The following is a 25,604-nucleotide window of genomic DNA, read 5'->3' as shown; positions in this document are numbered from 1 at the left end:
TTAGCTGGTTAACAGGGGTGGTATATCCCAATAAGGGGGTTTCAGGAGAGGAAGAAAGTTACAATTTCTTAAGTATACATTCCTCCTATAGCTAGACTACAAACTGTTGGAGAGATAATGTCAGCTATAGTAGTTTTTTTAGAGAGTATGTTAATTATAGCATGTAATTGGAATTGGAACAGATGGAAGTGAAGAGTAAAGGAGCCCTAATCAAATAAGACAATCACCAGTAGGAGAATTCTTAAAAATATATATATTTATGAAAGGCTTAGGGGTGATGATGTCTGGAATGTCCAAACCTCAGACAAATAAAGAACAGGGTATATATAATACATATTTTCTCCCTAAATACAAGTCCAGGTCAAGAACCAATAAGATATTCATGTTAAATTAGCAGGTGTATCTATTTTGAAACTTGAGTATAGGAGCACTACTGTTTTCAGATCCTGCTTCACTGTATTGTTCATTTCAAATATGGAAACTCAATGCAAGAACAAGTCAAGGGCAATTCCCAATGTATTTACGTGAAAGTTAGAAATTTAGTATTTGGTTACTACTGCTGATGTAGAGTTTAATGAGTAACAGTCTAGGAGAAGAGGAATTTTAATGTAGATGATTATAAGGAAATCAAGGTCTGCATAATCTATTACATTATACATGAAAATAAAGATGATGCTAGGAGATATAGGCCATCAATGGGCAACATAATGGAGCTACAACTCAAAGTTTGAGGTAAATCAAAATGTGGAGGTACAGTTAAGACAAGCTAAAAATAGAGATGCAAAAGTACACTAATGAAAATATATCTTTTTGAAAGGCAGGGTTATAAGGGGTTTTAATATGTATATACTAGGTTAATGACTGCAAGGACCTTTTTAAGCCTAGCCATGTAAGACAAATGTATCTGACAAGATTGATGCTCTAGAGGTTATTTATACGGGTAGGTGTAAGCTTGTGCATGCATGGTCAAACTGTCCATTACAGGCAAAGGTGACAAGCCAGGGGTGAATTTCTGATTTCCCATTTACTGATCTAGGTTATACTTTAATAGGGTCAGGAAAGAACTCTGCTTCACATGGATGGCAAGCATGTTCCAGAGAAGGGATATTCTCTGAAACACATGCTTGTCTATCCTGCATGTCCTATTTACATTGCAAGCAAAGTTTAAGTCCCTGGATCAGGTAGCTCAGATGCTATTTGATATAGTGTGGGAAGAAATAGCCAGGGAATTGTTATGGCTAGGCTTGTATAGGCCCTAGGGCCGATAGCCTAGTACCAACCTATAAACCTATGAACTTACACAAGAGGTTCATCAGAGTGATATCCTGAAATGCCTTGTATATCAGACATAGATCACTGCTCAAAAGTCTGTAGAAAACAAGAGTATAATGATAGGGCTTTGATTTGATCTACACAGGACATGTTTTTAATCTCTGTATTCTTTTTGTGAGGAACTGTCATGGATTTTCTATGAAGCAGATGCCAAAAAGGATAGGGTTCAGCACTGAATTCTGAGGGACTCCACTAGTGACTGGCCATTTTATGAAGGTGTCTGACCCAGCTCTGTTAGAAATGCTACATCTAAAGAAATCCCAATCCCTCCGCACCACATGCTCCAAAGACCTCAACCTCATTACCACAATCAACAGAACATGCTGGAGAGACAGGTTCATTACCCAGAGACTGCACATGCTATGGAATAGACTTACCATACATGTCAAGCAAAGCACCTCACTGGCCCTCTTCAAGAGAAATCTTGATGAGTGGATGGGAAACAGAAAATTCACCCCAGGGATCACTCCAGTGGCTCTGCTCAACAGAGTCACTGGGAACTAAGGTCAGGTGGCACAATGCCAGGGTAATCCTATGGGCTAGGATTGTAAAGGCTCCAGGGCCATTAGCCTAGTACACACCTATGAACCTATGAAGCTATGTCAAAACCAAACTGAGCCGGATCCACTGTCTGGAGTTTTTTAATATAATTTTCAATAATTTCAATGATAATTCTTCAATAGTTGTGCATATGAGACTATTAAGACTAACGGGACTGAAGTTTCCAGGGTCTGTAGAAGGCCCACCCTTATACCGAAGAATGACTGTTAGAGTTTTCTTCTCCATTTAAGGGGCACAAAGCCTGTCTAGAAGCCATGGTTAAATAGTGACTCCAGTAATCCTGACAGGTCATATTTAATGCAATTAAGAAGACATCCTAAGTATACCTCTCAACTGTCCAAATTTTCGTAGAATGTCCAGATTTTTTGCCACATATTCTTAGTGTGTTCCTCATAAAACATGTAGCTTTCTGACACATCACTGAGGATTGAAGTCACTAACTAATGACATTCATTCAAGTTTCAAACTTCATATCCTTCAAAAATGCATGCTAACAGAAATCCAGTTATTCAAGCAACTTTCTAAGTTTATAAGAGCATTATGTAAATTCTGTCCCTATTTTTGGGCCTCTGTCCCCCCATTATTTTAGTGTCTGTCCAGATTTCTTGCACTAAGAGGTTGAGAGGTATGAATTCCTGAGATAGTTTTGGACTCATTAATGGGCTATTCTTAGCCTTAGAGAGTACATTTAGGACCTGTTCCCTAATGAGATGTGACCGGGAAAGGAGGGAAGAGGGATACATTTGGAGTTGCTTTTACTGGCCAGCAAATTTGCTATATCTTCTGGCTCAAAGTAGGTGGCTTCATTCATAATTAAATGTACATTGTTGAGTACAGACATTGAGGTTATGGAAATAACTAAAGAAAGTCTTGTGGTTGTTCTTGGTATGGGAGGCTATTGTTCTGTCATAATTACCTTTAGTACACCTGATTTGCCTCTGAGTCATGCGTTTAGATTGATGAGTGAGTTTTTATCCTGCTGGATGTTGTATTTTCTGACAATTGCTATGGCTTTCTTCCTTATGTTGTACAACCTATTGAGATTTGGATTTCACCAGGGATGCATGTTTTTTGAGTTTGTTTTGAGCTTATTTATGGCAGGCACAGCTGTCTCTATGCATTTATTAATGTGATTGTATATAATATCTTTTAATAATTCCACATAGGCAGTTGTGTTCTCAGGGTCTGATTGGGCTTGAAATTTTGTCATGTTGTCACTTAATAAGAGGAAGTTTGCCTTATAATAGTTTCTAAATGCTACAGGATTAGCTGGGATCATGGCTTTTATTTTTTATTTCAAGGGAGACAGCTTTATGGTCTAACCTTACCACAGAGGGCATTGCACAAACTCCAACATTTTCCCATGTGAGACAGGCCCAGGTCCACTACATTTGCTGCCTTAGTGGGTGTATGGACTGCCTGGTCCAGAGTGTTACCATTTATAAAGTCCAGGAATCTCTGGACCTGCAAGTTTGGGAGTTGTATATGATTCCTAGTTGATATCTGGTTAGTTAAAGTGCTTCCCTTACTTTAAATTTTCTCTAGAAACTCCTCACAGTGTAATCTCATCTCATCTGCTTGCACTACTGGAAACTAGTAAACTAAATTGGATGGTTCCTTCCTTGCCAATGCTAAAGTTCAAGTTACCATTCACCTTATGTTCCAGTGGCTTAGTACACAGTGTACAACCTATAATATTTAGTCGTTTTTTTCCATATCTGATATTAAATGTATTCATCCCAGTGCGTGCACGTGTGCGCGTGCTCTCTCTCTCTCTCTCTATATATATATATATATATATATATATATATATATATTATAAACTCTTTCTACAAATTCACCTTTTCAGCAGTCATTCAGTACCCTTTTTCTAGTATACATGTGCTTAATGGGAACTGTATCAGAACAGCTCTGGTTTAAACTCTATTGAGAGGAGAGGGAAAAAAGTCATTTCTAGGCCTCTGATTAATTGTAGAATCCTGAAGAGTGCTGCTTGCTTTAGGACAGTGGGGTCATTTGATTTTTTTTTCTTTGCTACTATAGGTTGCCTGCATTTGTGTGGCCTTATACTCATTTGCTCAGAGCTGCTTGAGCCTAAGCAACCATGCTACTGATTGACACTGTTTTATACCAAGTTTGAATAAGTACCAGCTTAGAAATACCTAGGATAATTACTTTTGCATTTCTTCCTGACTTACTAAAACAGCTCAGCACTTATTTTTGGCCTTTATTGTGATATGAGTCAGAATTGCTTTGGTTTAAACTGTAATGAAAGTGGAGGAAGAACTAAGCCATTTCTAGTCATCTAGGCAAAATTACTTTAAGAAAGCTTTGGTTTGCACTCTAGTAAGATTAGAAAGAAACCAAGTTAATTCAAGGCTTATGATTGCTAAAGACCGCATGGCAGGAACTGAATATAGAACTAAGCAATAATTACATGAGGCTGCTGATGGATTATTTTTCTCCCCTAGAAGCGGAATTGGTCACCAAGGTAGAGGCTCTGAATAGGGATCTGCGTCATCGCTTTAAAGGGGATAATTATATCAAGAGGCTAGATAATATATATTTACAAGTCAGAGCATATAGTGATAAGTTACAACTTATTAAATATCACAAACTTCAGCGTGACTTTAAAGATTTTACACTTGGGCAAGTGTTTGTTTGGCCCAAAACTAATACTGCTCAACAAGCAAATAGAGATGCAGTACCAGTGGTATCTAATTTTAACAAAAGTGAATTTTCCACAGCTGACAGCACTGCTCCTTTTCCTTTGCACACTGCTGCCGTAGAACATGAGAGTGGTGTTGATGAAACTTTTACCACACCACCAGATAGCAACCAGTTACTAGGCAGTTCATCCCATATGGATACCCCTCCACCGAATCAACAGGGCTACAGAGAGGGACAGATAGGAAATATGTTGGGAGCCAGACCCAAACTTCCCACCGGCAATATACAGCGTTTTTTGCCTCTTCCTGTGAGAAAGAGATCAGTGTCGAGAAACTGCTCCAGCAGCAGAGGTCGCAGGAAGAGAAAGTTTTCTGGTGGAAATCAAAACCAGAGACGTTGAATGAGAGACTGAATTAACTTGTATTTAATTTTTCCAGGTTTGATCTTACAACATTTGATTATGCTTTGCTTAACAAAGGACTTACTTATATTCCTTCACAAGGCAGCAGCCTGAGTGAAATATTAATTGATTTAAGAATTTTTGAACGTTTAGTTTCTTTAAAGTTGTTTTTTCATGACAAACAAATCATGAGAAGAAGGGATTCTGTTTGTCCCTTAGAGTTTAAGCGCAAGAGCACATTTACACCAGTGTTACCAGCTCAAATGGAATGTTTTATTAAACTTTGTGAAAAGGACTATTTTTTAATACTTCTAGGGATGAATGGTGCTCGCTTCAGAATTTACGCCACAATACAGAATTAACAATTAAGCCAGCTGATAAGGGGGGTGGGATTGTTTTACTTAATACTGTAGATTATAATGAAACTATGTATTCAATGCTGAAAGAGGATACTACCTATAGCGAGATTGACAACAATGTATTAACAGGAATTATCAGGAATATTCATGAAGGAATTTATGATCTATTAATGTGTAGACAAATAGGTCAAGAATTGTATGATTATTTTTATATTAAACAACCTGTTATTCCATGTATCAAGGGACTTCCAAAAGTGGATAAGGAGACGTTTCCGTTACCCATGCGCCCTATAGTGTCTGGAGAGGGATGGGCTATGGAGACAATATCTGTATATATAGATAAGACCTTAAGTCCCATGGTTCGAATGATTCCCACTATATTAAGGGACACTTACCAACTAATAGATATGCTTGAACAGTTTTCTATTGATTGGAAATCGGATACCTGCCTTTTAGTTACATTAGATGTAAAAAATCTATTTACGTCGATCCCTAATGAATATGGCATTGAAGCCATTAGGGATCTGTTGAACCATGATGTTAGTATTAGAAGGGATCAACAAATATTAACATGTGCCCTACTAGACATTGTTCTTTCAAATAATGTCTTTATGTTTAGAGACAAGTTATATTTGCAAAAATGGGGGGTTGCCATGGGCACCCCATGTGCAAATACGTATGCTAACTTGGTGGTCTATTACTGGGAAAAAAAACACCTTTTTAACAGCAAATATTATGATAAGATCATGTTTTATAGGAGGTTTGTGGACGATATCCTTATGTTTTGGAAGGGAACAATGGAAGAAATAAGGGAATTTATTCTTTATTTAGAGTCCACTACCAGCTTCTTGAGATTTACGATGGATTACTCCAGTGAAGTTATAAGTTTTTTAGACATTAATATAAGTATAGATAGACATGGCAAAGTCTTAACATCTATATGCAGAAAACCATGTTGGAAAAACACTTTACTTCAATTTAGCAGCATGCACCCTCACCACATTTTTTCTAACATAGTCAAGGGTCAGTTCATTGGACTAACCAGGTTATGCAAAGTGAACAATGAATTAGAAAAACAGGCTGATATAATGGAACATCTTTTTATTGAGAGAGGATACGATAGAGTTATGGTGAAAAAAATCAGAGATATGATACTTAAGAAAGATAGTAATATAGATAGAAAGGGTATGTTGGGTCCAAAGGCTATACATCAGCCATTGAGGAGATGAGGGATATGAGAGTTACTTTTACTACTAGATTCACTAATGACAATAAAGAAATAACAAGGATTATAAGAAAGAATTGGCACACACTAACAATAGATCCGTTTATTGCGGACATTGTAGGTGAAACACCTAAGTTCACCTACAAAAATAGTAAGAATTTGAAGCGGCTACTTTGTATAGAACATGAACAGCCCTTAGTTAAACAATATATTTTTATATACGTTTATGTATATTTATTTTCATTTTTATTTTTATTTTTACTTAGCAATAGATTTTATTATTGGGTTACAATGAGACCCTTATATGAAGTAGTATGGTATATAAGGTATTTACATGTTATGCAGCAGCATCTATTCTGTATTTTATATCTTTTACACCTTATCTACATCTCTATTTTTATTTTCATTTTATTTATTTTATACGTGCCTCACATATACATATTAAGGGACAAATATGTGTTAGAAGTGATGAACATTGGTTTGCTGTAAGCAAGCATTTATACACGTATTCGTTCATCCGTTATATGAAATGTACGGCTTTTGTCTTTAGAGCGATAGTATTTTAAAGGTTTTTATTCATCTATTTACTTATTTTTTATCTATCTATTTATTTGTTAGTTTATTTATTTGCTGAGGTTCTTGCCATTAGAACTAATAGTGATACCAGGCAGCTATAAAAACGCCTATTGTAGTGCTGCATCTTTAATGAATTATTTAATGAATTATTTAAGTGTTTAATTGTTTAATTGATTAATTAATTATTGCATTTTGAATTTGAATTTTTGTATAAAAGGGGTCAGCAAAATGTAGATGTTAAGATCTGAAGACGCGTACTGGTGTGTACGCGAAAGCGCTCATCTGTTTTTTCTTTTCTTTTGTTTTATGATCGTGGTGGTTCCTACTCATGTATGGTATTCATAATTGTCTAGCTGGCTTTTTCTTGACGAGTGAACCTTTGGATTTATAGCGGTATCTATTTCTATTGGATTGCTAAAGACCCTTAGAGTGTGCTGTCTTGCTATTGGCCAAGGGGGCAATATGAGGTTTTTTAAATTTATTTATTTATTTATTTTTTGCCTGTATAAGTTAACCTCATTTGCTATGTACTACTTATCACACAGCAGTGGCTAGCAGTGCCCTGGATAGACATAAAAGCTTATTAACTTCTCTTTCCCTATAAAAACAACCTCAGAAACTCCTTTAGTATTTAGTAGTTGGTACTAGTATGCAGACTAAATAAAAATATTCTTGCTAAACTTAGCAGGGAACTCAGGTTCATTATCAAATCAATCCATGCTAGATATGAGGTAAGAATAGCCATCCAGGTTAAGGGCAATCACAAAGTCTTCTTTCATAGTTTCATAGTTTCATAGTATAGTACTAGGCTATCTGCCCTGGGGCATTTGTAAGCCTAGCCGTAGTGATGTGGCTTTTATCACCCCATGAAATGGTACAAAAATGTACAGATAAAATCTAGAATACTGTGCCTCTGTCTAGTAATGACACAGTGAAGGTCCCCTTATATAATAGAATTAGTTTACTGTGCCCCTGTCTAGCAGTGACACAGATGTGACCCCTGGGGTAAACTTACGATCTCCCATCCACTCATCAAGAGTTCTCTTGAAGAGAGTCAGTGAGGGGCTCTGCCTAATACGAACTGGGATCCTGTTCCAAAGCATGGGAAGCCTCTGGGTTATGAATCTATCCCTCCAGCATGTCCTATTCATACTTATGCCGAGGTTTAAGTCTTTAGCTCTCGTGGTCCTGATGGATTTGGATTTTTTGAGGTGGAGCATGTCCATCAGATCCTGATTGGACATGGCCTTGTATGTCAGGCAGAGATCACCTCTGAGCAGGCGGTATGCTACTGAATAGAGCTGAAGTTTCTTTAGTCTGGCAGAATAAGACATATGTTGGAGACCCTTGATCCTTTTGGTGAGGTACTTTTGTGGTCTCTCCAGCTGTTGCAAGTGCCGGGTGAGGTACATACCAAATGGGGCATTGTACTCAATCATGGGTCTGATGAGGGAGGAATATAGGGGTACAATGACATCCTTGCATCTGGATGTGAAACCCTTCATAATGAGGTGTGCAAGGTAGAATGTTTTTCTAACCACTTTGGCAATGTGGGTATCAAATGAGAGGTCGCTGTCTACTTGGGTCCCTAGGTCTCTGATTACTTTTTCCGTACTCAGTGGGTTGCTGTCTATGTGATAATTTGTGGGTACTTTGTTTTTTCCAAAAGGGATAACTATACATTTTTTGGCATTTAGTTTAAGGCCGTGACTACGGCACCAGTTGTCCGTTTCAGTGAGGCCTTTTTGTAGGATGTGTGTATCTGCTGGTGTATCGACTATGGCACCTAGTTTGCAGTCATCTGCGAACTTTGTCAGCCACAGCCCTCCCATGTTTGCTTTAACATCTGAGAAATAAATGCCGAACAAGAGGGGTCCCAGGACAGATCCCTGTGGGACACCACTTGTGGCTGGCTTTGAGTCTGACATTGCTCCAGCGATTTTTAACTTTATGGGTTCTGTCCTTTAGCCAGTTTGCAACCCATCTAGTGACATAAGGGTTTACTTTTAAGCTGTTTAGCTTATCTATGATGCCTGAGTGGGGTATTGTGTCGAAGGCCTTAGCCAAGTCCAGGTATGCTGTATGGATTGCTTTGCTCTCATCAATGGCTCTAGTGACTGTTTCGAAAAAGTCAACCAGGTTTAAAAGGCAGGATTTGCCCTTTACAAAGCCGAACTGGGTGGGGTCAAGCGTCTGTAGGTCCCCTATGTCTCCGTTTATGAGTTCCATAATGATTCTTTCCATAGCTTTGCAGACCAGGCTAGTCAAGCTTATGGGGCGGTAGTTTCCAGGGTCTGTAGAGGCACCTTCCTTGTGGAGTGGGACCACTGTTGCTGTACGCCAGTGTTCAGGTACATATCCCGAAGTAAGGCTAAGGTTAAATAGCATTTTTATGTGTGGGTTTAGCTCCTCTTGGAGTTCACGTAACACGCACCCCGGGATACCGTCAGGAGCCATTGATGCTGTGTTTTTTGTTTTGTTTAGGGCGGTTCTCACTTGGACATCTGAGATGACAGGGAGATTACATTCAGCTGGGATAAGTATTTCTTCTTTTGGGGGTGAAGGAGGTGAGAAATTTGCACTGAACCTGTCAGCCAGAATGTTAGCAATATCTGTGGGTTCAGTGTATTTTTTGTTGTTGTGAACCAACTCTGAGCATATCTGAGGGTTTCCGCCCAGGTTTCTAACATAGCTGAAGAAGGCTTTGTGGTTATCTTTAGTGTCCTTAGCGATTTTACTCTCAAAGTTTGCCTTGGATGTTTTTATGATTGAACGTACTTTTCTGCTAATGTTGATCAGAGATGTCTTCCCTTCATGGGATTTCGCTCTGACGTGCAGTAGCTTCCTTCTTTTGTTATACAATTTGTTTATGGCTGAAGTCCACCAGACATGATGCTTACATTTGGTGGAGAGGGACTTGGATTTGTTTGGGATTGCATGATCCATGCATTCTTGGAGATGTCCATAGAAAGCATTTGTGAAGGATTCGGCATTGTGGGATGTGGTATCCACTGGCACAGTGGGCTTAAAGGATACCATCTCAGTCTTAAGAAGAGTGAAGTCTGCTTTTGAGAAGTTTTTCACTGTGGTCTTTTGTGCTGGGGGTGGAGGTGGGATATGTATATCCAGGGTGATTAGTTTGTGGTCAGATCTCACTAGTGAGGGGTATACTTCCAGTGTGGAGCATTTTGTCCCCATGTTTGTGATGATCAGGTCTAGTATATTATCTCCCTAGTGGGAGAGGTGACTAGTTGTTCCAGTGCATTTGAATTTATGAATTCCAGGAACCTTTGGGCTAGGGTATTAGGGCTAGAATAATGTACCCAATCTATGTTTGGGTAGTTGAAGTCTCCCAGTATGATGGTATTTTGTGATACATTCATATCCTCCAATGTCTTCAGGAAGGCTGAGTGGGGTTCTTGAGATTGGGAGGGTGGTCTGTAACATGCTACCAGTTGTATAGCAGTTTTGCCTATGGTTAGTTGCACCTGTATGGTCTCTGATGCTTCATGTGTTGCTACTAACCTGGAGGTGTAGGTGTCCTTTATGAATATGGACACTCCCTCCTTTGTGGTTCGCCCGGTTTTGGGGCGAAAAGCATGATAAGAGGTATAGCCTGGTAGCGCTGGGGTGCTCTCAGGAGCCTTGAACCAGGTTTCAGTTACTGCACAGACGTCGATGTTCTCCATGCTAAGGAGTGCATCAAGTGCCTGCATCTTGAGATTTAGACTTCTGGCGTTGAGCAGCATTACCCTTAGTTTTTTCCATTTTTGTTTTCTAAGGAGGTGGGTTTGTCTTTTGAGCCTTGCCTAAAAAAGGCACTATGGGGGTGGCAAGAGCCTTAGCCAATATCCGGAAGCCCAGTGGTGACAGGTGTAAGCCATCCCTTGCAAAGCAGCGTGGCTTGTCCAACATATCATCCCAGGCAGACAGACATTGGATCCCCTTAGAATGACACCAGTACTTGAGCCAATTGTTAAAGCTGATCATCTTGTCTTTGTATTGTGGTATCATTCTTGGTGAGGGCAAGATGCTGCTCAGGGTCAGGGTCATACCAGCCTGGGCTACATAATCGGAGAGCTCCTCTATGTCTCTTTTCATGTAGTCCAGGGAGGTACGCCTCAGGTCATTCACACCAGCATGGACAATGGCGGAGTCATATTTGTACTTGCTTTGGAGTGACCTGAGTGCGTGTGTTATGTGGCGGATTCTAGCTCCCGATAGACAGCTCACAGTCACCTTCTCCTTGTTCAGCCTGGTCAGTGGGACATCAGTGTGTCTGACTATGGAGTCACCTATTACTAGTGTATCAGGCAAGGTGTTTGGCCTTAAGGGCTGCGATTGGTTGACACACTGATTTATTGAAGTATGCGTTGCATGTGTTTTGTTTTGAGGTGGTGAATTTTTAACTCTGACAGAAACCTTAAAACTATACTTATCAAAGCAAAGATCTAATAGTAATTGATACCAACTACTTAGACCAAGATGACATAGCCAATCTCCTAGGAGATACATTTAGTTCTAACTTCATCCATCTCTCCTCCCAACATTCCCATATCTCATACCTGCATCTGTGCACCCCCCCAATATTCCCTAGAACAAGTCCTCAAGGCACTATTGAAGACCAAGAACACTGCTTCTGTGGAGGGCAGGTATGAAACCAGCATACCTACTGGCTAGCCTGAAACAGGACTTGTCAAATCACCTACAGAGATTATTCAATATCACACACCAGTCAGGCTATATACCAGATGAATGGAGGACGCAAACAGTCATCCTCCTGCAAAGGATGGGCATCAACTGCCCCAGGTAATTGTAGACCCAGAAGTATGATGAGTCTCATCTGTAAGGCTATGGAAAGGATCATTATGTAATTAATAAACAAGGGCACAGAGAACCTACAAATCTTTGACCCTGCCTCTTCAGTTTTCTCAAGGGCAGATCTTGCCTACTCAACATGGTTGACTTTCTTAAAAAGGTTAGTGAAAATCAGTGAAAACAGCATATTTAGATCTTGCTAGGGCATTCACCTCCATTCCACACTCAGGTATTGTTAATAAACTCTCTCAGTTAAATGTCAATCCCTATGTAATTTGATGGATCGTAAATTGGCTCACAAGAGAGCATGAATATACTCCTAGAGGGTCTTTCTCATACAAATAGCTGGTGTCAAAACCATGGAGTAAAACTAAATGACAAAATGTATGTAATAATATCCTTTGTCAAGCGTGATATCCCCTGCAGCTGTCACATTGACAACACACCCATGAAAACTGATCCAGTAACAGGGGAACCTGGGAACCTTTGTAGACAGGGAACTGTCCTGTGATCACCATGCCTAATAAGAAACTATAAAACTATTATAGACAAATTCTAAAATCAGTTGATTTAAGAGCTTATTTTCTGGTTAAGGTATTGGCAAGACTGTCAGCTGTCTCCTTTATTCATCATTATTACCATCACCAACCCCCTTTTCCTATTTTTTCTGCATGGGGTCAGAGTGTCAGATCAGATGTCGCCATCTCACTCAGTTCACTGCCACTCTCCAACATGTTTTGATAGTCATAACTGATTGCCACAGGTCCTAAAGGACATACCGGTTTGAATGTATTTATCTGAATGTACCCGTAAAGACTTAACAAGTAAAAAGTAACAGGCATTCAGAAGCCATGTAGGTGAAACACTGGTATGCCTTTAAGGGGTCATTTGCACATATCTCATAGGCCTCCACCACAGGAGGCTTATGGTATTATACAATGAAGGCTGTAGCTTGGCTGGTTCTCGCTTGCTGTTTTCTTCCAAATCTTCAACAGATCACCTTCAACTTTTTGGCACATGCCCAGACCAACATAATCCCTTCTCTTTGACCTTCTGTACAATTTGAGCTACTTTGGATTGTGTTCTGATGTCCTGTTCTGTGCACAATGTGTATCGTACCACCCATCTCAGAGGTAAGAACTAGGTAAACTGCCTTGCAGGCCTTTTTCAGCCTAGCCAATTTCCCTTCAAAGGTTAGTATCATACTCTGTACCTTGTGTCTGTGAGATAAATACCTTAATCATTATTTAAACCCTCAATACAGGTAAATGGAGGCTTTTGGGATCACACGCTGGACTACATGAAGCCTAATATTAACAGCTCATAGTATTGATTATCTGTGCTAACTGCCAGGCACTTCATCTCCATCAGCGCTGGATTCCTCAGTCACTGTGCCTTCACTTCCCAGATTTCTGTACCATACAATAGCATTGGTCACAACTGGTATAATGATCTTCACCTCCCAAGCACAAGGTACAGGGTTTGATCCTGAACTCCAGCCAATGCCTGTTTGAAGTTTACATGTTCTTACCATGTCTATATAGGGCTCTTCTCTCATCCTAAAAACATGTTGGGTGTTTTAACCTCAGATTCACTGAAAAATATGAATGGAGTCTGAGCAGCAGCACACACTCTATGTCATGTTTTTTGGGGAAGATTTGTATAGACCAAGGGCTAGCCACCTGGGAGTTTTAACCTTGGCTCTAGATGATTGTCACTGTTAAAGTGACACCATGACCCCATGTGCAAAAATGGGGAAAAAAGGGGATGTGGATGTATTTGTATAGATCAACAACTTTAGGCATCAGCTATGGTGCACAGTATTCTATAGAGAGGAAAACACAGATCACCAACTATATGCTTTTCCAGGGCTAACCACTAATAAGTGTAAAAACTGACTCTGTGTGATTCAGTCATGTTAACTAAAGCCGACAAAAATAGGCACAAGTATTTGATGGTGATAAGAGTGTAGAGGACCCAGCCTACTCTGTCCCAGAGACCCATGCTAATGGTAAGAGGTGTGTAGGTGCCCCTACTGGCCAGTGTGTACCTGCCATAAAGCCCATAGCCCTATGTCAGTAAGCTACAGGCTTATCGGTGTCTAGTTGCCCAGCATGGGTTCACTGGGTTAGATCTTAAAGCCAAGCAACCTGCTAAGGATTGTTGCTGAATATAGGTTTACTGATAGGGTGTAGTATGGAAATGGATAACATCATGTTAAGGATGAGACTGGACATCTTGTGTATCCGGCAGACAAAGTAAAAGGGTAGTGCAATGCAGCAGAGCTTCTTTGCTTTGAATCCTGGGTCTCCAACTCATGTGAAGGACAGACTAGAAGTGGTGGAACTGGGGTAAGGAAGGGTCTCCTGAAGACCGTGAAAGATGTCATCAGAAAATTTGTGGCAATCAGACTGCAGTGTAAAGATAAAGCAGCATTTCTAATCTCAGCCTATGCCACACAGCAGATTGTGATAATGACAGAAAGAATGCATTCAGGCAGCGGTTGCAGGACCTTCTAGATGCAGAATGACAACATGAGTTTGGTGCTCATAATGGAGAAACTGAGCTGAATGTACATATCTGGACAGACAAAACTGGATATGTAGCCTGCCTTGGCTCACTTGGGTGCGGCAACAAGTATATAAGAAGTGGAAGCCATTCCAGACTTCTGTCTGCCAAATGTATTGATGGTAGCTAACTTATACTTCAGTGAGAGAGATTGTCACAAGATCACATTCAAGAGTGGCCTACATGCAACTCAGGTAGACTTCCTCCTACTAAGGAAAGGACACTGGGGTACAATCAAATATTACAAAGTTATCCCCAGTGAAACAGTCAGCCCGTTGCATACACTACTCATGGTCACAATCAGATGCAAGCAGTGGCCAGAGAACAGAGACTAGGCTGAAGACCTGCAAGCTGAGTGGAGTGAAAGTACAAGTACAAGTACTCAGGACTTTAGCACCTCAGGAAGAAGAGAAAATAGGTGGAGTCAAAGAAGAATGGAAGTGCCTCAAAACAGCAGGTGTGAAGACTACAGAGCAGAAATGAAGCTGACTAAGGTATGGAAACAAGTTACATAAGGAAAGCTGCTGGTAGATTGCAAAAGTACAGGAAGTTATCAAAAGAAAGGAGCACAAGAGAAATGAGAGATGGAATAGACAACCAGGCTAAGAAGGAATACTGGTTGGCTAACTATGAGACTAAAACCAATAGCAAAGAACGAGACATCCGAAGCACTCTACCAGCTTCTGTTGATTCAGTGGGTGACCCAAAGAAGCTCTGTCAGGTGACAAGACAAAGACAGAAAGATAAAGAAGTCAGACACCCTTCATAACGGTTACCAGCAACAATCTGCTCATCATTCCAAAGGACATCAAAGACAGAGGGAAGGAGTACTTCCAGAAGTTTCAGAATGGGAAAAAAAAGCTCACAGAAGCTGGAATGCCCCAGACCCAGCTTACGATGAAAGAGGAAGAAGAGCCCTCCCTAGAAGAACTATGAACATCAAGAGGGAAAGCAGCAAGCTTAGATGAGGTCAGTGCAGGTATAATCTAGATGTTGGGCAAATTAGGGGGGAAATGACTACAGAGAGTAGTCATAGCAGTTCGGAGAGAATGGCATATCCAAGATGGATGGAGAATCAGCATCCTAGTTCCAGTGTACAAGAAATAAAGGGAACATTCATAACTGTGGGTGAGCAGTATAGAGGTATCAAACTCCTGTCAAACTCCTGTCATTCTGCATGAAAGTATTTGAGAGACAGTGATTGATATATGAATATACAAAGTAACAGAATGTAAGATGGGGGTGGACAGTTCAAATTCAGAGCAGGATGAAGTGCAACTTTCCCAATGTTTGCAGTGAGACGGGTAGTGGAGGAGAAGATGATACAGATAAGAAAAAAGTCTAACTGGACTTTCCTTGAGTTTGAGAAAGTATATGTCAATAATCCTAAAAAGCTGATCTAGGCAGTCCTGCAGTCGTTCAAAGTCCCAGAATCATTGGTAAATTAGGGCAGACTATTTAGAAGGACCAAATTCCACAAGTATGAACAGTGTTTTGACTCACAGAGGGCATCCTAGTGGGACTGGATGTGTATCAGGTTTTAGTTCGGAGTGCATTTCTTAACATGTTCTATGCAGTTGATGTCGCACTGCAAGAAGACACTAAGTAGGAACATCAGCAAAAGATACATGAATGGAATGCAAAACTCAAGGCAATGGGATGAAAGTGAGTACAGACAACATACTTGTACTGGCAAATGGGGGGGGGGGGTCGGAAAAGATGAAAATTGAATAAAAAGGGAAAATGGTGGAGGAGGTTAACAGCTTTAGATATCTGGGAGGGGTAGTTGGGGAAAAGAGAGGTGTGAATGAGGAAGTCAAAGCTAGAATTAAAGGGGCTGCAGCCAGCTGGCACAAAGTGCAAGGTTAATGGGCAACAGAATAATGCCAAATAAGAATAAAAGTAAGGTGTACAAAACAGTGATACAGTGTTGTAAACAAACGTAGGCAATGAAGGCAGAGCAGTTTCAGAAGCTGGAGGTAATGAAGATGAAGTGTCCGAGATAAGTGGTAGGAAGAGCATAGTGTGACATAAAAAGAAATTATATCAGAGAGGAAGTTAAAGTAGTTTGAATTGGTGAGAAAGTCAAAGAGAAGAGATTGAAGTAGTTCAGGCATATATGCAGAAAAGCAGAAGATGATTTGGGGTGAAAGGAAGAAGGCAGGAGTAGGACATCCAACAAAGAGATGAATTTATTGCATGAGAGAAGAACTGTGACAGGCATAACAGTCCAAGAAGATTTGGGTCACCCCAACCCCATGTAGGAAATGGGTAAAGGGGGATGATGAAAATGATGATGACTGTACTGGTTTTTGCACCAGTGTTTTGTATATCAGTGTATGAGGCAGTTTGGAAGGATATGATAAAGGAGATTCTGTGTTTGACTGCTGAGGGGGACTATCTAGGAATCTTCTTAAATGAAAGACTGAATTCCAGTATTGGGCAGCCTTGCCGTGTTCAAACAGGACATTAGTAGGCTATTAGCTGCTCAGGAGTTCCATCTGTGGAGACATTATTTATTACCAATTAGAAATACTTTGGGAAACTGTCAAAATTGCATTTCTTTTGGACTGAGAAGCAAGAGCAAGGGCAGTTGGGTACTAGTACCTAATGAGGCAGGATAATGAGATCTTAACGTATACAAAAAAAAACGGAGCTATTTCTAGGAATTATTTGTAAGGAAAGAGAAGGCTTTAAAGTTGTATGAGAAGGAAATGGGAATCATCCTGAAATAAAAATGATAAATGATGCTACAAAAGCTGGTGGTAGTGGGGGTGTTATATGGCTATTTTCAAGAACTTATACTGGTACTGTAAAGAAGGAGTGATTTTGAGAATGAAAGCAAGTTGGGATAAACTGAGTTTGTAAATCATTATTCAAAATACATAATTCAAAGATGACTAGACTGCTGACTAAGGCAAGGGAGTTCAGATTATTTCCTTGAAAATGCTTACACAAATATTTTTACACAAAATGCAAATTGTGGAGATTATATTCAAGGCTGAAGAAGTGATACATAGATTCATAGGCTGGTACTAGGCTATCGGCCCTAGGGCCTATACAAGCCTAGCCATAACAATTCCTGGATATTTCTTCCCACAATATTTACTTCCCTGGACCCCTGTCTAGCAGGGTGACTGAAGTGATCCCTGTGGTGAATTTCCTATCTCCCATCCAGTCATCAACATTCCTTTTGAAGAGGGCCAAGGAGGTGCTCTGCTTGACATGTATGAGCAGTCTATTCCAGAGTATGGGGAGTCTCTGGGTCAAGAACCTATCCCTCCAGCATGTTTTGTTCATTGTGATGACAAGGTTTAGATCTCTGGAGCGTGTGGCTCTGAGGGATTGGGATTTTTTTAAGTGAAGCATGTCCAATAGCTCTGGGGTTTGACATGGCCTTGTATGTTAAGCAGAGATTGCCTCTGAATAGACGATATGCCACAGAGTATACCTGGAGTTTTTTTAGATGGTCAGCATAGGGAATCTGCTTTAGGCCTGTGAATCATTTAGTGAGGTATTTCTTTGGCCTTTCCAGCTGTTGCAGATGTCTTGTGAGGTACATACCAAACGGGGTGTTGTACTCTATAATGGGTCTAATGAGGGATGAGTACAGTGTGACAATGACCTCCTTTTTTTTGGATGAAAAGCCCTTAGTGATGAGGTGTGCCACATAGAAGGATTTCCTGACTGTTGTGGCAATGTGGTTATCGAAGGTGAGACCACTGTCCACCTGTGTCCCTAAGGCTCTCATCACACTTTCGGTGTTTAGTGTACTGCCACCTATATGGTAATTCATGGGTACATGTTTTTTTTCCCAAATGGGATAACTATACATTTCTTGGCATTAAGCTTGAGCCCATGGCTCTGGCACCAAGCATTTGTTTCTGTAAGGCCCTTTTGCAGAATATCCACATCATTTGGGGATTCAGTAATGGCTCCCAGTTTGCAGTCATCTGTGAACTTTGTTAACCAGAGTCCCTTAGTGTTGAGCAGTACTTCATAGAAGTAGATGCCAAACAAGAGCAGTCCCTGGACTGAACCCTGAGGTACTCCACTTGTCACTTGTCTGGAGCTGGATTTGGAGTCGGCTACTTTTACAGTCTGGGTTCTGTCAGTAAGCCAGTTGGCAACCCATCGAATGACATAGGGATTTATGCCCAGCTTAGTAAGTTTATCTATGATTCCAGAGTGGGGGATGGTGTTGAAGGCCTTGGCGAGGTCCATATAGGCTGTGTCAACCACCTTACCCTCATCCACAGCTCTGAAGACTGATTCAAAGAAGTCAGTCAAGTTCAGGAGACAAGATCTGTCCTTCACGAACCCAAACTGGGTGAGGTCCATTGTTTGAAATTTGCCAATGTCTTTGTTTATAAGTTCCATGATAATCTGTTCCATGCCCTTGCAGATCAGGCTCATCAGACTGATGGGACAGTAGTTCCTGTGATCCAAGGTGGATCTCCCCTTGTCGAGTGGTATAACTGTAGCTGTGCGCCACTCAGTGGGCACGAAGCCTGAGGTGAGGCTATGATTAAACATGACACTTAGGTAAAGTGCCAATTCATTTTGTAGTACACAGCCAGGGATGTCATCTGTTCCTATGGATGCTGTATTCTTAGCTTTAGTGAGTGCGGTTTCTACCTGTGTGGCCGTAATTACTGGAATTTGGCAATCTTTTGGTTTTTAGATGGCCTCTTTAGGGGGCGAGAGAGGGGTGAAGTTGGCACTAAATTGATCTACCAAGATATTAGCAATATCCTTGGGATCAGTATATTTAATGCCATGCTGTTGTAGCTCAGAGCATAGAGCATATCTATGTATGTTTCTGTGCAACAAAGTGATTGCTGGTTAGAATTTGTGCTTTTCTTATGTTACAGATGTACAGTGATGAACTACAACTATTATTTGAAGTAGTCAATGAGCTTAGCCCTGAGTTACATTTTTAGGACCCCAGGATGACCAGCACTTAGGGAAACATATGCAATAGTCAATTTTACTGATATTACTATTAGCTAAGACGATGATAACCATTTGAAAGGCTGTGATACACATTCCTGAGTCCTGTAATACTGAGACTTAATGGCAAAAAAAAAATGAACTTAAATATACTAAGTCCACGATGGCTGCTTCTAAGAGTATTCACTTTTCTCTCAGGTATGGTAATCTCAGAGTATATATATATCTATATAAGTTCAGGAAGCCCCCACATGAGGGAATAGAGGGGCTTTCCTCATGAAAAACAAATTTACAGGAGAAGAGTAATGGTTGATATTTACTATTATCATGTACTTTCAGTTTATTTTTTCAGGATATCAGCACTTGGCATTTAGTGTGTCAAAGAAGGATATAATCATGCAATAAAATTGAAGGAATCACGCTTAATGCAATAACTACAGAAACTAACAACAACTTTAATGGTAGAAGAAGTAGTGTTAATAAGGAAGAAAGATATACAGTAGTTTATGAACAAGTGGTACCAATGGATGACTATTTAAATAATATGCATGAGTTGTGAGAATCTCACTGTCAGAGAATGAAGTTTAGTTTTAGAGATAAATAGAAAAGCTTGGATAATCTCGGATGTGCCTTGAAACACTGAGAAGTATGAACAGCCTGTGGTAGGGTTGTATGCAAACAGCATTACAAAATGAACCCAATGAAATGAGTCGTCTACATAGTGCTAGCAGCTATCATTCAGGTAGATGCAGGGAATCAACTTTGGATCACCTTGAGAAGGGGCCGAGTTGAACTGGATGGAAATGTCAATCAAATTACCAATTGTCTGTTGAAAAATAGAGATAATTAGATTTGCTAAATGTTTATGATGATGTCCTTAAGAAATGAAGATATAAGATCATAGCTCTCAAACTTTTACCACAAAAAATTGGGACAAAGACAAAAATAATGGGGGGGTTAAAGACCGGAAAATAGGGACAAGTTTTAAATATTGCTCTTATAAACATAGAAAGTTGATAGAATGAAAGGTTTTGTGTTACCATGCATTTTCTGAAGGATAAGAAGTCTGAAATGTAAATGTCTGCTATTATTTAATGATTCCAGTCCTCTCAGATTTGTTGCAAATATCCAGAAAATCACACATTTTATGAAGCACAGACCAAAAACATGAGGTAAAAATCTCGACATTCTGTAAAAATCTAGACAGTTGAGAGGTATGTATAAGATAGAAAGCTACTTGATGATGTTTGTTTTTTAAACTGAACTCTTATGTTTTGCTCTCTTTGTACTACTGAAATCAGTTTAACAAAGTTCTTTATTTATAAATCCCAAAATTATTACTAATCACAATGGGTGCCCTTCTAAAATATGCTATTTTATATTGACCTTCTCAGCAGAATCCTAAAAAGCTCAGATTAAACTTATATAACAAGATTTAGTAAATTATTGTACTGTTAACAATGCACTACCACACCGCATCAAACAGTATAGGTAGCTCTTCTCCACATAACCAGTAGAAAAACATCTATAACTGTAATCCCTTAAGACTTACTTTTTGGCTTAATTATTTTTGACATGCAATACTATTTTCTGTGGAAAATAAAATTTATGGCATACAATCTACAGAATATCTATGAGTACAGGTTAAGACTTTTTATGCAAAAGAAATATACTTAAGTGAAGAAATGCAAAAACAAATCATTCTTAATGTTCCAAATTTCTCAGTCTCCTGCCCATCTTGAAGGCTTGTTGTAGGGGAAAAAATTCTATATGTATATATATATATATATATATATATGTGTGTACTTATATAGACCATTGGATTTAACATATCTGGTAAAATTTTTATTCCATAATTTTTACAAAGCCAAGATATGGGGAGGGGGGGGCAAAGGGCCAAAAAAAGGAACAATTCTTAAATATTATTCTAATTCACTTAAAAAAACAGTATAATGACAGGTTTTGCATCAACATGCATTTCCTGATCATTAAGAAGTGTGAAATTCTAAAGTCTGAAAATATTGACTGACTGATTGACAGACTGTGTTTAATGCTTAATGATTTACCAGTAAGTCAAAATTTTTATGAGAGATGGACAAAATATAAAGCAAAACTGGGGATGTTTTTGCAACATTCAGAACAGTTGCTAAAGTGAATACATGTACACACACATGAATATATGACTCAGCTGCCCAGTTCACAAAAACATAAAACCTTCATGCATCACTAAAAATGGTTTTCCACCACTGTTAAAACATTTAGTGTAGTAAAGGAGAATAAGCTGTAGCGAGTATATTTCAAAGAAATAGCTTATTGGCTTGAAATTAAACAATAAAATCATTAAAACAATCCAATTATGAAACAAATGACGAAATCTAATAAAATCAAGGTTTTCCAAGAACAATCATTATTTAAGTATCCAGGTTGTAAAGTATTAAGTTTGTGAATAAATAAGGTCTATTAAATAATGAAAATTTTATATCATAACCTTTCCTTTGGGTGTGCAACTATGCACCAAAATAGTAGCTTGAAGCAGAGTAAAGTTACTGTTATGTGTTTCTCCAGCCTACTAATGATAACTAAATGACATATGCTGTTTTCATTTCTTATGAAGGTAAAGCAAAATGTTTGGCATTAGGAACTTGCTATCTCTGAACAAAACAAACATTTGTTCTAAAATCTCAAGCAGATACTGTTACAACCATCTCCAGCAAGAGCAGAATTTTGTAGCTGATGTACTGGTGGACTTTCATATATAATTCATATTAGGTTTTGTTGTGGGGTTTGCAGATGTCATGGTATACACACTGCAGTCCATCAATGATGGGATGACATTGATTCATCTCTTAAGTGATTATTCAGTTATTAAGCATTATTCATGTGGATTTAACAGCCTTTCTGATGTCGGGTATGTTATTCAAAGGTTTTTTTTTTTACAGAATTCTAAAATCTCATCTTTATACATTAGCTTTCCTAAATCCTCACTGTGAGTTTTTATAAATACTTTTTCCATTTTAGTTTCCATTATCTTATTTTATTCTCCATTGATTTAATTCATTTAAGATTTACATTATTTTTGATATTTGTCTGAGATGCAGTTATTTATTGTAGATTTTTATTATTATTGTATACTTATTATATAGTAGATCTCCTTTCTTCTGTTCTTCTGGTAATGAACCTGGGTGGAATTTCCCTCTCTCTCTTTTTTAATATGGTATCAGAATAAATGGAAATACAATACACTGACATCTCCTTAGCAATTTGAAATACAATGCACTGGCATCTCCTTTGCAGTTTAGCTGCTGCATTGTTCTGTTTTCTGTGTAGATGCTAGCTGTCTGTAGGGCTGCTGAATATTAAGGTGTATGTTTTTCTGTACATGGCTCACAACTAAGTTATAAACCATGTTGCTGATATATATATATATATATATATATATATATATATATATATATATATATATATATATATATCTGCATAAATGTAGTAAAAACTTTGTGGAATGTTATTTGTAGTTGCTTTATAGTTTTCAATGATTTGAAATTCGATGAAATGATAATTCGATTATATGAAATATGAAATGGAACCATATATATATATATATATATATATATATATATATCTATATCTATCTATATATATATATATATATATATTTACTTTGTAAGCTTTAGCCATACCGCAGTAGCAAAATATTACTGCCTATTAGATATGATAATACTATGTGATAGTGACATCAGGCACTAATGCATAGATAAAAAATGCAGTATGCATGCAATATACATGTCTGTGTCAAATTTACTATGAAATTAACATATTAAAGAAGTCCTTAATTATTTTTTCCAGAATCTCAACAATGTTTTACCTCAGGAAATACTGATACCAACGGCATTACAGAATCTTGCAGAAGCAACCCAAACAAATGCAACTAATTTAACAACAGCTGATAATATACAAGAGATAGTTAATATACTACAAATAGTTTCAAAGAGCAACTTGACTGTTAATGACTCAACAATGAACGTAAGTTGAATTGATTCAATAAAATTAGTGATACTCGTAATATATTTGCATTTTCCTGGTTAAGTTATGTATGTCCTATAATTCTTTGAAAGAGGAAAGTTTGTAGATAGTTTGGTACACAGATATCGGTATTTTGGCAACATCATGATGATGGGCATTTCATGTATCTCGCCAGGAATTTTATGTCATACGTTCACTTTTTTGGAATTAAGAATATCAGATATTAGTTTTAATAGTTTTATTAATTCAAATGTATCTTAATACCAAGGTTTTATAAGTTCATAGGTGGTTAGTAGGCTAATGATCCTAGGGCCTTTACAAGCCTAGCCATGCTATACCCGTATTCCCTAATTGACCTTGGTTACATGGTTTTTATTCATATAGTGAGTCTATGATCAGCACTGAGTACTCCTGTCCATGAGGGCTATAGGTAGCACCCCAGGAGTGAATTGGCAGTCTCTCATCCAGTTGTCTAGGTTGCACCTGAATAGAGTCATTGAAGAGCTCTGCTTCACATGCAGTTGGAACTTATTTCAGAGGAGTGGCAGTCTCTGGAAAGTATATCTATCTCTCCAGCATGTTCTGTTAATGTCACAAGCTAGATCGAGATACATGCATTGAGTGACTCTTGTCCAATTTGGTTTGCAGAAAAGTTGTGAGGTCTAGGCTGTTCCATTTCCCTGTGTGTTTTCTGATTATTATGAGAAAGCATTTTAGTTTACATACTCACCATGATACCTTGAAAGACAAATTTCTTGGGAGACTTGTTTCACATAGAAAATAAAATTATGGCTTAAACTTTTGTAGATCATAGTGAATTCAACACTCCTAAAATAACTGATTCTCAGTATGTACTACAAACTGCAATATGATTTGTACCACATATATTCAGGCCTGTTTTCCTTAGAAATACTTAATGAATCATATCTTCTCATTTGCTGTATACCATTCGTATCCAAAAGTACATCCAGACTTTACATATTTAAACTATAAACTGGCACTGAATGACTGATATTTTGAAGTGTGTAGTTTCATTAAAAGATGATATTGTTTCCAAAAGTATGTCTGTGTATGTGTATATGCATGTGTGTGTGTGTGTGTGTGTGTGTGTGTGTGTGTGTGTATGTGTTCGTACATATGTATGCAGTGGAAAATTATTCACACACATTGACTCCACTAAGTATTTCCATATTTTGTATATTTAAACTCATTCATTGCTTCTGACATTTATAAAAATGTTGCTGCCATTGGTCAGGATAAACAGTCTTCTTAAGGGAATGTTGGAGAGTGGAAACCACAAACTGCTTGTCATATTAAAAGTATATGGTATCCAACTGCAACCAGTAAACTCTATTCTGAGGCATGCCGTTGTCTCAGAATATTGAGTCATGGCGGCCTGTTAAGTATAAGACCAAAACAATATGTATTTCATGCAGTGCAATAAAGACAATCATTATTTTATTTTTTTTCACCATATCAGTGAATCATATGTACATTCATTTCTTGTTGCCATGAAAAAAGAAAGCACTGTAAGGAGTAAATGGCATTTGTGAATTCATGGTACTGTCATTAGTAATGCAGACACAACAAAAATTATTCAGACAAACTGGAAAGATATCTGCTGTAACAAAAAATTTATGGAAATCCATGGTATGCATGCAGCAGTCAGTACAGAAATAGTTTTCTTAATATGTAATTGCTCTTGAAGTGTTTCCAGAACTGAAGACTATATAGATTTTATCATCTTAAGGCATGTGAGTCGCATTCTTAACATGGAGGTCATCTGCAGCATTTTAATACAGATTATACATTAAAGGGCATAATTTCAGATTGCTAGGCAAACACTAGGAGAGGGAAATGCAGTATTCTTCTTCTTACAGTGCTGTTGCACATTACATAATTAACTCTGGTTTTTGAGCAGCAATTGCATGCTATAGACTTAACCTTCTAATGAATGCACAGATAGTGTTGTAGCACCATCCGGTCAGATGGCTCTGAAAAAAAAAAAAAATGTAGGAAAAAATATATTAAATGGTTGGTGGCTAAAGCTCCCTGCAGAGGACGACATATAGCCTATCCTTATATTAGCTTGACTTAATGAATGTCTTATATTGGATGC

General features: G+C 38.5%; 1 protein-coding gene across 2 annotated transcripts in view; it reads left to right on the top strand.

Annotated features, from left to right (window-relative positions):
* The window catches only part of LOC122794329 (mucin-3A-like), a 1,511,548-nt gene that overhangs the window by 999,219 nt on the left and 486,725 nt on the right, over window positions 1-25,604 (top strand). For both annotated transcript variants that reach the window (XM_044062634.1, XM_044062633.1), the window contains one exon: window positions 23,309-23,485. In XM_044062634.1, the coding sequence (XP_043918569.1) occupies window positions 23,309-23,485 (177 nt within the window). The remainder of the gene's footprint in view (window positions 1-23,308; window positions 23,486-25,604) is intronic.

This window comes from Protopterus annectens, chromosome 2.part1 (genome assembly GCF_019279795.1).
Source record: "Protopterus annectens isolate FY-2018-M chromosome 2.part1, PAN1.0, whole genome shotgun sequence".
Lineage (NCBI taxonomy): Eukaryota > Metazoa > Chordata > Ceratodontiformes > Protopteridae > Protopterus > Protopterus annectens.
The sequence above is the reverse complement of the archived record's forward strand: the minus strand, read 5'-3'. Positions and strand labels throughout refer to the sequence as shown.